Source organism: Notothenia rossii (genome assembly GCF_949606895.1).
Source record: "Notothenia rossii genome assembly, chromosome: 5".
In the NCBI taxonomy this organism is placed as follows: domain Eukaryota; kingdom Metazoa; phylum Chordata; class Actinopteri; order Perciformes; family Nototheniidae; genus Notothenia; species Notothenia rossii.
The window spans coordinates 57,756,542-57,771,116 of record NC_136903.1 but is presented as its reverse complement, the minus strand read 5'-3'; the positions used below and the strand labels follow the sequence as shown (position 1 = coordinate 57,771,116).

At 46.4% G+C, this 14,575-nt stretch overlaps 2 protein-coding genes across 5 annotated transcripts in view; both read left to right on the top strand.

The window, feature by feature from the left end:
- The window catches only part of LOC307039311 (uncharacterized protein), a 794,762-nt gene that overhangs the window by 643,399 nt on the left and 136,788 nt on the right, over window positions 1–14,575 (top strand). The window lies entirely within an intron of this gene.
- On the top strand, window positions 8,889–12,291 carry LOC307041839 (uncharacterized protein). Its single transcript, XM_079685382.1, has 5 exons — window positions 8,889–8,907; window positions 9,906–10,059; window positions 10,244–10,393; window positions 10,531–10,713; window positions 10,852–12,291. Exons 3-5 carry the CDS (start codon window positions 10,252–10,254, stop codon window positions 11,994–11,996), a joined length of 1,470 nt encoding a protein of 489 aa, XP_079541508.1. The 5' UTR covers window positions 8,889–8,907; window positions 9,906–10,059; window positions 10,244–10,251; the 3' UTR covers window positions 11,997–12,291.

Here is a 14,575-nt window from a genome sequence, read left to right as displayed (position 1 = left end):
CGGCTAGTGTCCAGCCAGCTGCGGTATCATCAAATTTGACCCGCCATCGGAGGGCCTCCTCCCCGGGTCCAGCTTCCGGTGCTTGGCGGTCGGTTCCTCCAAACTGCGGGTTTGACTCTGCTCCTGGGAGCGCATATGCTTGTCTACAAAGAGGGACATGCCTGGTCCCGGCCAGGTGTTCTTCTACGGCTAGTGTCCAGCCAGCTGCGGTATCATCAAATTTGACCCGCCATCAGAGGGCCTCCTCCCCGGGTCCAGCTTCCGGTGCTTGGCGGTCGGTTCCTCCAAACTGCGGGTTTGACTCTGCTCCTGGGAGCGCATATGCTTGTCTGCAAAGAGGGACATGCCTGGTCCCGCCCAGGTGTTCTTCTAAGGCTAGTGTCCAGCCAGCTGCGGTATCATCAAATTTGACCCGCCATCGGAGGGCCTCCTCCCCGGGTCCAGCTTCCGGTGCTTGGCGGTCGGTTCCTCCAAACTGCGAGTTTGACTCTGCTCCTGGGAGCGCATATGCTTGTCTGCAAAGAGGGACATGCCTGGTCCCGCCCAGGTGTTCTTCTACGGCTAGTGTCCAGCCAGCTGCGGTATCATCAAATTTGACCCGCCATCGGAGGGCCTCCTCCCCGGGTCCAGCTTCCGGTGCTTGGCGGTCGGTTCCTCCAAACTGCGAGTTTGACTCTGCTCCTGGGAGTGCATATGCTTGTCTGCAAAGAGGGACATGCCTGGTCCCGCCCAGGTGTTCTTCTACGGCTAGTGTCCAGCCAGCTGCGGTATCATCAAATTTGACCCGCCATCGGAGGGCCTCCTCCCCGGGTCCAGCTTCCGGTGCTTGGCGGTCGGTTCATCCAAACTACGGGTAATCCTGGAGCGGACATAAACAAAGAATGATATTTTACAGGACATGATGGATATGTGTTTTTTCCAGGCTTTTTGGAAATAAACCAAATTTGATTTTGCAGTGCATGATATAGCTCATTTTACCCATGTGATGTTGTGCAGTACATTACTGAGCTCATTTAACGATATGGTCTACCAGGCGAAGTGGGATGCTGCCATTTCCCAACTGGTCTCCGGAGGAATATAAGGAGAGTTGACAGGGGACTCTGCCCAGTGCTCATGAACCAAATGAGGGGTGTGTTAGAGGGGAAAGGCTCTGGCTGTTTCTGCAGCCTCTGCATCTACCTTCTCTCCCCACCCCGATACCAGCGCGTGCCTGCTGTAAAAGGCAGGTGCACGGGCTCTCACTGCCACTAACTCTGAGCCTGGCTCCCGAGCAGCACGTTCTCCCCGGCAGTCCGCCAGCAGATGAAAAACACCCACCTCTCCGCCTCTTCCGAGGGACGAGGGAACCGCGCGGGGGGGTCTGCTGGAGGTTCCTGCCGGGTGCTCCGTACTGCGTTTCACCGGGACCTGGCTCGAAAAACTCGGAACTCTGACTCCAGTGCGGTGTGGCGGTCTCGCCCTGGCCGTCCACCGTGCGCCTCCGGGTACCTGACTCCCCTGCCTCCTCCGGGGGCAGGTGCGAATGGTTCAATGCCTCCTCCCCCCGCTGCGGCGAAAGCCGGAGCGGGACGGAGCGCCCGGAGGTACTGTTACCCCCACGTTTTGTACCCAAAACTGTCTTGTGAGCTCGTGGCAGAACCATGAAACAAAAAACAATCAATGTATCGGACCCATCGCCAGTCGCGTTGGTGCGGAGGTGGGACCATTTTAACCAGGTGGTAACCCAAGTCCTCCCCTTGGTCCGTGTTCCCTGCATTGAAGCATCGGACCCATGGTTGCAATCAGCAGTTGGCTAACGCATATAAACGGAGAAACAGAAAACCATTTAAATAGAATTCATTGTGTGTGTTTTTGGAAGGATGTTGACCGAATGCCCGGTGTGCAGCCTCCGCTATCTGGCTTTGAATAAGCACCTTAAGCACAAACATGCAGTGCGGAACCTGGATGAAAGAGGCATCATTCTTAAAATGGCCAGTGGTAGAATAAATGTTCGGACCAAACCCTGTCCCATCACAGGGTGTTCGTATGCTGGGAGGAAACTACACCGTCATGTAACTCGTGACCACCCTGAGTTCTCCCGAGATGAGGCACATCAGGTCATGGCAAGGTTGAAGCATAGTGTGGCCCTGCAGTTGCTCCATGACCTCCGAGAGACTAATCCCATCATTGGAATGGCTACATCATTGGATATAGACAATGAGGAGGAATACCCGGTGCACCCTCCACCCTTCTCCCCACATACCGAGTGTGACGAAGAGGACTGCATGCAGGTGAGGCTGGACAATGTGGCATTGAGGGCTCAGAAGGATGCCCTCATTGATGAGGTGAAGACCCTGCGCTCCAGGCTAAAACAGGGTCTAAAACCCAGGAAGCAGAATGCCACTGCTGCTCTGCTTGAGGAAGACGAAGAATGTATACGATTTAAGGGCGTAGCAATCCCAAGTACCCCCGACATGAACTCAGTAGCCTCCGGCAGCAATACCCCTCTCAAGACCCCGGTGAAGACTGTCATGCGGTCCATAGAAGCCTCTGCGAGTGAGACCCCCCTCAAGTCTGTGATGCGGTCCCCAGAAGCCTCCGGAAGCAAGACCCCGGTGAAGACTGTCATGCGGTCCGACAAAGCCTCCGGTAGTGAGACCCCGGTGAAGACTGTCATGCGGTCCCCAGAAGCCTCCGGAAGCAAGACCCCGGTGAAGACTGTCATGCGGTCCCCAGAAGCCTCCGGAAGCAAGACCCCGGTGAAGACTGTCATGCGGTCCGACAAAGCCTCCGGTAGTGAGACCCCTCTCAAGTCTGTGATGCGGTCCCCAGAAGCCTCCGGAAGCAAGACCCCAGTGAAGACTGTCATGCGGTCCGACAAAGCCTCCGGTAGTGAGACCCCTCTCAAGTCTGTGATGCGGTCCCCAGAAGCCTCCGGAAGCAAGACCCCAGTGAAGACTGTCATGTGGTCCCCAGAAGCCTCCGGTAGTGAGACCCCAGTGAAGACTGTCATGCGGTCCATAGAAGCCTCTGCGAGTGAGATCCCTCTCAAGTCTGTGATGCGGTCCCCAGAAGCCTCCGGAAGCAAGACCCCGATGAAGACTGTCATGCGGTCCGTAGAAGCCTCCTGTAGTGAGACCCCTGCATGCCAGAAGACCCGTGCGTCTGTCTCCAATAAGCTGAAAGCTAATCTGGCTAAGGACTGGCCCTCTTCCCAAAATCAATGGTGCACTGGGAAGGGACTGCGGAATACCATGCGTGAAATCACGTTGCCTAAAAGCATGGAGACGTACATTCAGACATACAGAGGTCATTGTGAGGGTCTTGCACCGACAGTAAAACGGAAAAAGAATTGTATGTCCAATGTCAGCCGGATAAAGAACTTCATAGTATTCATGGCCCATGGTTTTGACCGGCTGTCAGACTGGCTGTTTCTAAAAGACACAAAGAGGGTCCGTGGCTGGAGCAAGTATATTTCAGAGTTGGGCCGGACAGTCACAACATCGCTGTTGTTCCTGAAGACTGTGAACCATTTCCTGAGGTACTTGTCTGCATCAAAGCTCCGGGGGTGCAGGCTCACCCAGTCTGATATGACCAACATCATCAGAGAGGTGAAAGCCAACATTAACGATTTGAAAAAGTCTGTCACTCTCCACCAGTTTAAGGTGAAGAGGGACAAGCTGGATCGTCTGCCGAGCCAGGCGGAGCTTCTCGCCGCCATGGCGGCCGCTGAGAAGCGCATCCCTGATCTCCTTGACCTGATGGCTAGCAATCCGACCTCAATCACCCAGTACCTGCTATATGGCTATCTAACCCTCCATTGGAGCCTCCTGTATGGCCACCGTCCGGGTGTGTATGCAAACATGACCAACACGGAGGTCTTTGAGGCGGACAGAAGGGGCACTGCTGAGGGCTACATCATCCACGTGCAGGATCACAAGACTGCCAAGACATTTGGTGAAGCACAGCTGGTGCTTACAATAAAGGAGTTTAGCTGGGTCATGCGGTGGATGGGGATAAAAGAGGGCTTGTCGGGTCCTCAGAATGAATTCTTCCTTTTCACATCGGGGAAGCAGGCTTCCAAGAACCTGAACGCTCACTTGAAGAGGGCTTGGGCTGATGCTGGGCTAGAAACAGCCGTCACCTTCACCATCTTGCGCACTGCCCTGGCTGACAATATCAAGCATCACCAAGATCCAGAAAGCAGGTCGATTCTGGCTAGGTTTATGTGCCACGACGTAAGCACTGCAGACCGGTTCTACGCGAATACGCCTGGAATAAAGGAGGCATTGAAGATCCGCTCCATGTTCAGGGCGGCGGCAGCAGCTGCAGCAGCATCATCATCAGAAGGAGGTCTACCACCGTCAGCTACCTCCGAAGAGGATTCAGGGGCGGAGAGCAGCGATACCTCTTCTTCAGGACCGATTGGTACTCCTGATGAGGGGAAAGGGGCCGTGGACTCAACCTTTTTTCCCCGGTGCACTGTACAAGTTAGACGGCTAATATGGCCCCCAGGCCCCTGTTAATCATGTTGTTATTATGTTTATTTTGTATACTGTTTTTGTAAAAGTGGTGTGATAATTAAATAAAAAATAAAAAAAAACATTAGTATAACCTTGAAGGTTCCCAGGGGCAAATACAGTGCCTGTCATTTTGCAGGATATAATTTAACATGTAACCTCTCCTGGAAATGGACATACTCTGTGCATTTCCAGGAGAGGTTCCATGTTAAATTATATCCTGCAATATCCTCCAAAGAAGGGGTGGTAGTGTCATGAATAAGGCCGAATATGTATGCCGATGTGCGGACGGTAAAGCACCGCAAAATCCACCCCTTTAGGGTAACCAGGGGCATGAAGTTCTGTAGGGTGTGAACATCTGGGTTTAGTCCGAGTGAGGAGTGCTCGAGCGTGGGAGGATGTGTAAGGCAGAGGAGGGTAACAAAAGGTGTGTGCAGGAGCAGGGAGAAAAGAGAAAATAAAAAGACTCAAAGTGTTCCACCTTACATCAGCAGCAGCAGCAGCAGCGGGCAGGCTCTGTCCGTGGTGCTGAACACCTGCCTGTCTATGTGGAATACAAAAACAAACAAAGACAAACACCTTTAAGGTCACCAGGGGCGTGAGGTTCTGGTTCTGGCGGTGTGCATGGAGGGGTTTAGTCCGAGTGAGGAGTGCTCGAGCGTGGGAGGATGTGTAAGGCAGAGGGGGGGAACAAAAAAAAACGAATACAAATAAGTTAAAGTGTGAACCTCCAGCAGGGCAGGTGCTGCTGCTGCTGCTGCTGCTGCTGCTGCTGCTGCTGCTGCTGCTGCTGTGAAGGAGGACGAATATTGATGCTTGTGTTCGGACGGTAAAGCACCGCAAAATCCACCCCCCCTTAAAGGTGACCAGGGGCATGAGATTCTGCAGGGTGTGAACATCTGGGTTTAGTCCGTGGGGGAGTGCTTAAGTCCGGGGGCCCGGGGTCTCACGGTGCACGAGGTTATGGAAGTGCCACTGTTGCCGGAGGTCCTTAGTCCGTCCTTTGGGGCTCTGTCAGGGGCTACAGAGAGGTGGTTTTCCCGGTCCCTCTCCTGGAGGTATGAAATAACCTGAGCTCCATGTGAGGGAGCCGTGCTGGAGCTGCTTAGTCCGTCCTTTGGTGGTCTGTGAGGGGCTAATGAGAGGTGTTTTCCTCGGTCTATTTGATGGAAGTCTGACACGAGCAGAGTGTGCATGCTTTGAAACTAATCCACCCACGCTTAGCATGCTATTTTAGGGTATAAATCGTACCTTGTCACCATGCACTGTGCTCCCTTGGACGACGCGCCCTCCTGTGGGGACACATGAGAACTGCACTCAAATCACTTTGTGCTTTTTAAACAGTTTAACATATTTTTTTCCACATTTAAAAAACGCTTTCTGCCCTGGAAATCATTTCTAATCATTATTACCGTTATGGAGGGGCTGCAGGAACACTTTCCCCGCCTTGCAAACATTTATTCCTGGTTCAAATAATCAATTTGTTCCGCCTGCTTTGCGTCAGCACCTCTGCGGCTGTCGGATTAACACAGATGAATGCACTTTTAACACTCACGCAGCCAGAATTCCTGCTCTTTTCCTGGGTTACAAAGTGAGGTGACGCAGCCTGTCCTCTGAGTCTCCCCGCCTCTCATAGACTTATTTCTGGGTAAAAAAAGCCATGTGCTCCGCCCCCTGGATCTCTGCATGTGTGTGTGTGCCTGTGAGTCTGTGGCTACTGTCCACATGCCCGCATTAGGAGGCACTATTTTCGGATACATTTTCTCATTTTCACCACTTTTCATGTTTTTATTATGTATATTGTTATATTATTATTATTATTATTATTGTATATATGTATACTGTGTATACTGTTTTTGTAAAAATCATGTGATTATTAAATAAATAATAAAACATGAATATAACCTTGAAGTTTCCCAGGGGCAAATACAGTGCCAGGTGTCAGACTATTTAAACAATGTTTACCCAGGATTCAGACACCTTCCCTGGCTTGTAAAATGCGGTGATGCGCCCTGGAGGTATCAGACTATTTTAAACAACTTTTCCCCGCCTTTCAAACACTTGTTCCTGGGTTATAGCCTGTCATTTTGCAGGATATAATTTAACATGGAACCTCTCCTGGAAATGGACATACTCTGTGCATTTCCAGGAGAGGTTCCATGTTAAATTATATCCTGCAAAATGACAGGCAACAACTCTCTTCCAGACGTTTAAAAACACTTTTCCGACTATTTTAAACAACTTTTCCCCGCCTTTCAAACACTTGTTCCTGGGTTATAGCCTGTCATTTTGCAGGATATAATTTAACATGGAACCTCTCCTGGAAATGGACATACTCTGTGCATTTCCAGGAGAGGTTCCATGTTAAATTATATCCTGCAAAATGACAGGCAACAACTCTCTTCCAGACGTTTAAAAACACTTTTCCGACTATTTTAAACAACTTTTCCCCGCCTTTCAAACACTTGTTCCTGGCTTATAGCCTGTCATTTTGCAGGATATAATTTAACATGGAATCTCTCCTGGAAATGGACATATTCTGTGCATTTCCAGGAGAGGTTACATGTTAAATGATATCCTGCAAAATGACAGGCTACAACTCTCTTCCAGACGTTGAAAAACACTTTCCCCGACCATTTAAACATTATTTATGGCTTGTAAAGTGCGGTGATGAGCCCTGACAGTATCAGACTATTTAAAGGGTTACCAGGAGCATGAGAATATCCTCCACAGAAGGGGTGGTGGTGCCGTGAATAAGGCCGAATATGGATACCGATGTGCGGACGGTAAAGCACCGCAAAATCCACCCCCTTTAGGTTAACCAGGGGCATGAAGTTCTGTAGGGTGTGAACATCTGGGTTTAGTCCGTGGGGGAGTGCTTAAGTCCGGGAGTCCGGGGACTCACGGTGTGCAAGGTTATGGAGGTGCCCATGTCAGGGACACATGCTGGAGGTCTGTGGTCCGTCCTTTGGGGGTCTTGGAGGGGCCACAGAGAGGAGATTTCCCCGGTCTCTGTCCTGGATGAGTGAAATAAACAGAGTCTCCATGTCAGGGACACATGCTGGAGGTCTCTCTCCCGAGAGTGGAAGTCCATTGCCTGTAAATTGGTCTAACATTAGGTCTGTCACTTTGGCTAACCGCACCACTGTCTGTCGTCTCCCGCAAGTGGACATCCATTGTCACTTTGGCTAACCGCACCACTGTCTGTCGTCTCCCGCAAGTGGACATCCATTGCCCCTAAATAGGGTCAGGGGTGGGGAACCTCCGGCCTCCGGGCCTTATACGGCCCGCGAGACCATTTGGTACGGCCCTCGAGGTGTTTAATTTATAAACACACGCAAAAAAGAAAAAAATTCAAGAAATCTAGACCGCAAAAAAATTAAACAAGCGAGTGCCTGTTTTTCCTGACCAAGGTCAGGGTCCTTGAACACAACACGAGCCTAACGTGTCATCACGTGGTATATGTCTCGTCTGACAGGAGTGTAGTTCTAACGGAGAGCACCAGAACGCGGCTCCAGCACTTCAGAAATTGCAGTACCGATAAGGACATGCTGCAGTTTGTTCGTGGCTGTGTCTTTAGCTGAAAGCCCAGTGGCGATCTGTTCATCTGTCATACTGATCATACAGTCAATAACTTTGTTGTTATTAGCATCTGGTTAGCTAGCTATGCAAACGAATATAAGAAGCTTTTTCTACAACCAGTGAGGTAAAGGCAGACCTTTATTTGATCATTATAGTTCTAAAAAAATAAGACAATAAAGTAAACAGGTATAAAATACTATATGATAGTACAAAAAAAGTTGTTATTAATAAAGAAGAATACAGTTTAAATGGAGTGATTTGTAAAATATCCATAAAGAAAAATAAATCTGCTTCCAGTTCTGTTAGATATGGGTGTTGAGAGATGTAGCCTATCCATAGATCTCCTAATTTTGCTCTCAAAGTGCAGCAGATTGATGCGTTTAACTTCCCGGGGGAGCATGCCCCCCAGACCCCCCGACAGGAGGTTAGGTCCCCCCCCCCCACTTAAATCATGTTCACATGGATAGGAAACTAAATACATTTGCACACATCTTGTGTCCATATCTTTCTGTTTTGGTGGTCATGCCACACCGTGCACGTGCATGCATACACGAGTCATGGTGAGATATCTGGATTAAGAGCTTTTTCTTTGCACAGCATGAAATGAATGAGCTGTGATTTTAGTTTTTTTAACCAGAGGTCAATAATTTGTACGGCCCTCTGAGGATATTGTAAAATTTGAAATGGCCCTTGAGAGGAAAAAGGTTCCCCACCCCTGCTGTAGGTGGCAGTAATGCAACTTAAGGGATTCCAGCTGCTTTTACAAATCCTCGCAGAAGAAGTCATTCGTTCTTTCAAGATGGCCGAACAACACTTTGAAACAGCGGTAATAGTATTTTCCAGAGATGCATGTTTATATTTATTGTAATGTCATTTTTCTTAACACACAATTGTCTCGTTATCAAAGTACAACATCGACTGTCCAACCTCGTTAAGCGTTAATAAAGTAAATAATAGTTGTATGTGGTAAAAATGTTTGTGGTATTAAATGCTAACTTAGCATGATGCTATAAACACGTGGCCTATTGTCCCGTTTGCAACCGGGCCTACTCAACCGTTGTAATAACGTTAAGCTTAGATAGGTCAATAGATTATCAGGCTCGGTAACAATACTGATTTGTGTTACCAAAGCTGATCATCTAATTGACCTAAGGTTAGCGTATATGCTGTGATGCTAACCAGCACTTAGCATGATGCTAGTGTACTGTTGTGTACTTTTGTATTATCTTGGAAATATAAGTAGGCCTGCCCTACATACTGTAACTTAATCAAATAATATGGTATGGATTCGGATAGACAACATGGCTAGCTTGGTATGTTGAATTGAGTAATAAGATGTGCGGTACTGATTAAGGTTATAAATGTAACAGTTTGTAACTAATGGTTGTAATGAACCAGACGAGAGACGGACGCATCCTTTCAGTAAATGTTGGCTGCTAATCAATCTGTAAAAATAACACTTCGGATTTGTCTTCTATAATTATGTAACATTAGTTATGGCATCATCAGAAATGTGGTAAAGTAATATGATTAGAGAAGAGTCACTGGTCATCTAACACATGCTTAATTGCTCACCTAACACTATTAAAGACAGGTTAAAGAATGTAACATAATAAAAACTACCTAATATCGATAAGCAAAAACACTAGTTATATTATTCAAATTATGTGACCCCTTGAGCTGCATAAACTAATAATCCAATTGAAATATAAATATCAAAGCTCATTCAAAAACTTTCAAGTCATTTATGTGATATGAATGGTTACTGTTGAAAGTGCAAATAAAAACAGTTTGAATGGTAAACAATTCCTCCTTTTCTTCCAGATTCACCCAACTGTTTACAAGGGGGATGCCCCTCTAACACCCCTTTGTGAAGGCCCTAATACATACAAGTGCACATTCTGCAGCAAGGTGGGGGACTATAGCCATATTGTGGCACATCTGCAGACCCATAGAAGAACGGCTGTTAAACATGGAGGTATTTCTTAATCTAAATAAATGTTGCAGATCTTCCAAAATGTACAAATAGTTGACTAATTTTAGTTAGTCTAAGCAATTAACTATTACTAACTAATATTATTCTAACGCGAATTTGAATACAGTTTACATTTTGATATTGCCTTAAGAATGAAGTCATTTGTAAACTGGATTTCTCTTTGTAGGATTCACAATGTACAGGTGCAATGGTGTGTGTTGCAAAACCTCGCGTTTCCACTGCTGCTACTGTGGGGAGATCAGAACCCAGCCCACTATTCTGAAACATGTTCAGAAGTGTGCAGGGGCACCCTGCAGCATTGGATTGCTTCGCCAGAGTAAGTGATACACATGAACACACCAGAAGCAGTGGTCATAACCTTATTCCCCCTAAAAACAACTTAAACAAAACATGGGAAAAATGTATTATACAACTATACTGCTATAATGTAATCTATGCACTGTCTCCCACCAGCCGCCACTGTCTCCTCCTCAGCCTCCACGGTAGCCGCCTCTGTCTCCTCCACAGGCGCCACGGTAGCCTCCTCCACAGCCTCCACGGTAGCCTCCTCCACAGCCTCCACGGTAGCCTCCTCTGTCTCCGCAGTAGACTACACCGTTGGCCCAGCAGCCTGCAGCATTGGATCGCTTCGCCAGAGTAAGTGATGCAAATGAACACACCAGAAGCAGTGGTCATAACCATATTCCCCCTAAAGACAACTTAAACAAAAGATGGGAAAAATGTATTATACAACTATACTGCTATAATGTAATCTATCCACTGTCTCCCCACCAGCCTCCACGGTGGCCTCCTCAGCCTACCCTGTCACCTCTGCAGCCTCCCAAATTGCCACAGCATCTGTAGCCTCCACTCCACTCCAAGCCATCAGTCGCAGCAAAGTAGTCCAGTCAAGGGCCAAAAGGACAACATGCCCTTTGTGTAAAACTGAACTGTATATGAAAAACCTCAAGACCCACATGGATCGACGTCACTCATCATTTGTTCCTGATATTACTTCTAGTCACCATCTTCCATCCCAATGCTTAGACCTCAAAAAGGGCATTTTTGCTGTTGGAAGAACATTTTCTGGGCTGAGAAACCCCATTCATGTACAGAAGTTCACCTGGGGAAACAGCCACCAAGTTGTTTGTGAGCTTGAAAATTGCAAGCAGGCATCAGAATTTTCCAGAAGAAGTAAATTATTAGGGTTTCAGTGTATTCATGTTAGGTCTCTGATATACTGTCCTACTTCATCCAAACCAGACATCACACTGAAGGTGGAAGTTCTGTCAGATATGGTTGGGAAGAAATGGATTTCTGACAACACAAAAAGAATGTGTCTAGTCAGAAAGGAGAAAGCTGAGTCTGAAAACAGCCCACTGAGTAAAGAGGTGACATTTTGCAGTGGCGCATCAAGAGTTTATGTGTCAGTACTTGAAACATGCACCTCATATTATTCGCGGTTAGGGAGAGTGTCTGTATGTTATGACATAAAAAGAAATACTTGGCAGTGTCCATGCTCAAAGCCAAATAATTCCTGTGCTCATAAGTCCATAGCAAAATGGCACTTGAATCAGACCCGACCTGAACTCTTCCTAAAGGTCCGAAGTACAGATAGTGATGTGTTTGAGACCTTTGTTGAATCTGATCCTGAAGGCCACAGTACTGAGGACATTCTCTATCCACCTGAGGGAGCCGCTTTGACATCACTTGTTCTTTACTTGTTGGACCACAAGAAATTGCCAGCTGTTCTGTCAACGGATGTGTGTTCACCGCAGAACATGGAGACACTGCCAAAGCGCCTCATACCTCTTGAGAACTTTTGCACTGTTTGCCCAGGAAAAATTCCTCTGTCGGATCCTATGCCGATAACTCATAAAGCCAACATAGTGACATTCACTGGCATAGTAAAGGGTATGTTTAGTTTATGCATATATTAGTTCACGTGTGGGGACTCGCTTCCCTCATGGGGACAAATTTGGCTCCCGTTCCAGATCTCCAGCTGCAGAGAGTGCCGCAACCTGTACAAGGACTCGGAAGGCTACAGGGGACATGGGCGCAGAGGACAACTCATGGGGATGTACTCAGAAGATGATCTGGCAGGATTCTGCAGCATTGACTGTTTTTATGATGCTGGAGGCATCTTCCATGAAAATGGCTGATGGGGTTAGGCTTCCATTAGGCAAACATCTCTTGTTCTATTGTCTCTCAATAAAATGTTTATGTTCAATCAAATGTTTATGTTTAATGAAGACTTTCCTCTTTGTTTGTACTGTATATATTTTCCTTTGTACATTGTATTGGTATGTGCTATACATTTCATGTTTAGTATTTGATGTGTATTGTAATGTTTCAAAAATAACAAATACGTTAATTTAATTAATCTTACCACCAGACACAACATGAACAAATGAATGATACACATCAGGACAGTAACTTCAACTTCAGTATTTTAGGTGTACAGATCCTCTACTCATGTTGTTAAATGATATACAGCAATATCTTCCATAAAATGTAGTTGATTGATTTGAATAATAATTACTACCACTGCACAAACAGTAAAAAATCATATGCCATTAAAATAAATGAGAAACAGAGCGTCATATACCTTTAAGAAATACGTGGGGGGCGGGGCTCATAACCCTTTAGGATCCGCCCCCTATAGGATCCGCCCCCGGAAGGAAACGCCCCCTATCGGATCCGCCCCCTTGCTGTGGTCTGCAAACAGACTCTATTGCTTGATTGAGGTATCTTTGAGACATTCCCTGTCGCTCCCGAAAATAATAGACTGACAGATATTTTGAAACTCACTGCACTTATGGTAGATACCAACTACAACAAAATGAACATATTTGACCGTGATTTAATTGTAATACAGGTTTCAAAAATAATGCCGGAATAAGTACATATGATACCGGTTCGTAAAAACCATAAATTAATGCTTTGACAAGTGTACAGACAGACGGCAGGCGAAAAACCTTTTACAATTTGTGTTTTCTGAATGGAGATCGGATCGATCAGGCTAAATTAACGTCGTATCTGCTCCATCCACACTCATAACAACATGATACATATACGACAGCGACTTTTTTCACTATGACACAGATAGTTTGTGGTTTGTTCATGCATAACTTTTCTCCAGTTTCTGAACGGATATGAGGAGCTGTAAGCTCTATGTGCTAACAGCTAACGGCTGATGTTTTGGTTTTCTGAATCAACGTCAGTGACGGCAGACTGAGATCCTCACCGCTGATTGGCTACCGCGCGACCGTGTCATTCGCATCAACCGCGTCCGTCTGCATTTTTGCATTGACTTTACATGTAATCGCGCCGCTCCAAAAAGTCGCTTCGCTTCCGGTGTGAACGCACCAATGGTCTATGCACGGATAAAGAATGTTACTAACTAGTTTTAATGTTAATGTTGCACTTGCATGAAGCTTCAGTGGATAAGCCTCACAGTTAAAATGGAACTTTATGTTATCTGCTCAATGCAAGATTTAATATTTTCATTTTTCTGTCAATTAAATAATGTACTCATTCACTCAAACGGAAAATAAGCTACATCATAGGCGGCGCGTGAGGCTCAGGTTTGGGAAGGCTAAATAACTTTTTTTTACCTGACGCTGCCCGCCTCCGGATGGTTAAATCTATCAAGTCATATTACAGGATAGGAAATACAGTTTAAACTGCCGTAGCAGAGAAGACGCCGACGTGTCGCACTTATCATTCATATCACATTGATATCACATTATCAATCAGATCATCGATCATATAATATCAAAATATTTCCTTATCTGAGTCAGCTTCTCGAGCCGTATCTGGCCGTGCAACACTTACATTGTCACATATACTATATGCAGAAGAATTATTTTAACACATTAAGTTGACGAAGCACTCAACTCAAATGTAATTCAAGTCAGATCCACTCGTGTCTTAGATGGAGCAGTATCATAAAACTGTACGCTTTCAAACACTTGGTAGTTTATTTATTTTTTAAACAGTTGTTCTGTATTGTCCTTGCAGGTGCAACTATGTGGCTTGTATCCTGGGTTATATGTTTAAGTCATGGATGTTTAAAGTTCATATTTGTCTAATATTAGTTTACTTTTCATGAATGAAGTATGACACTGCGCTGTCCGTACACTTGTCCCTGTTTTTGATTGGTGAAATGTAACTAACCCCGCCCCTTTCACGTGAACGCACTCTCAGCTGGAGAGAGAAACCCTGGCTTGATTTACCGAGTTGATAACCAGAGTCGTAGGACCGCTTAGCGAGATCTCGTTTGTGAGGGTTAGTTAAGATAACTCAAACATATCCAGGGTATGTTGAAATGGCTTCGTAGTACAGGCCACAGGTGACTGCGTAGCAGCGCTAATGTCAAAGACACAAACATTATACATTATATTTTTATTTTACCAGGATGCAGTGACACAAATATTTGGGAAGCCTTATCCTTCCCCAGCCTACAGTACCCACCGCCCCTGTGCTACATACATTTATATGTACGATTGTAATGAAG

Excerpts from the sequence above, each read along its gene's own strand:
- LOC307041839 (XM_079685382.1), top strand. The coding sequence starts at position 10,252 with ATGTACAGGTGCAATGGTGTGTGTTGCAAAACCTCGCGTTTCCACTGC. Across the intron at positions 10,394-10,530 it reads CATTGGATTGCTTCGCCAGA|CCGCCACTGTCTCCTCCTCA; the intron begins GTAAGTGATACA and ends GTCTCCCACCAG. Across the intron at positions 10,714-10,851 it reads CATTGGATCGCTTCGCCAGA|CCTCCACGGTGGCCTCCTCA; the intron begins GTAAGTGATGCA and ends TCTCCCCACCAG.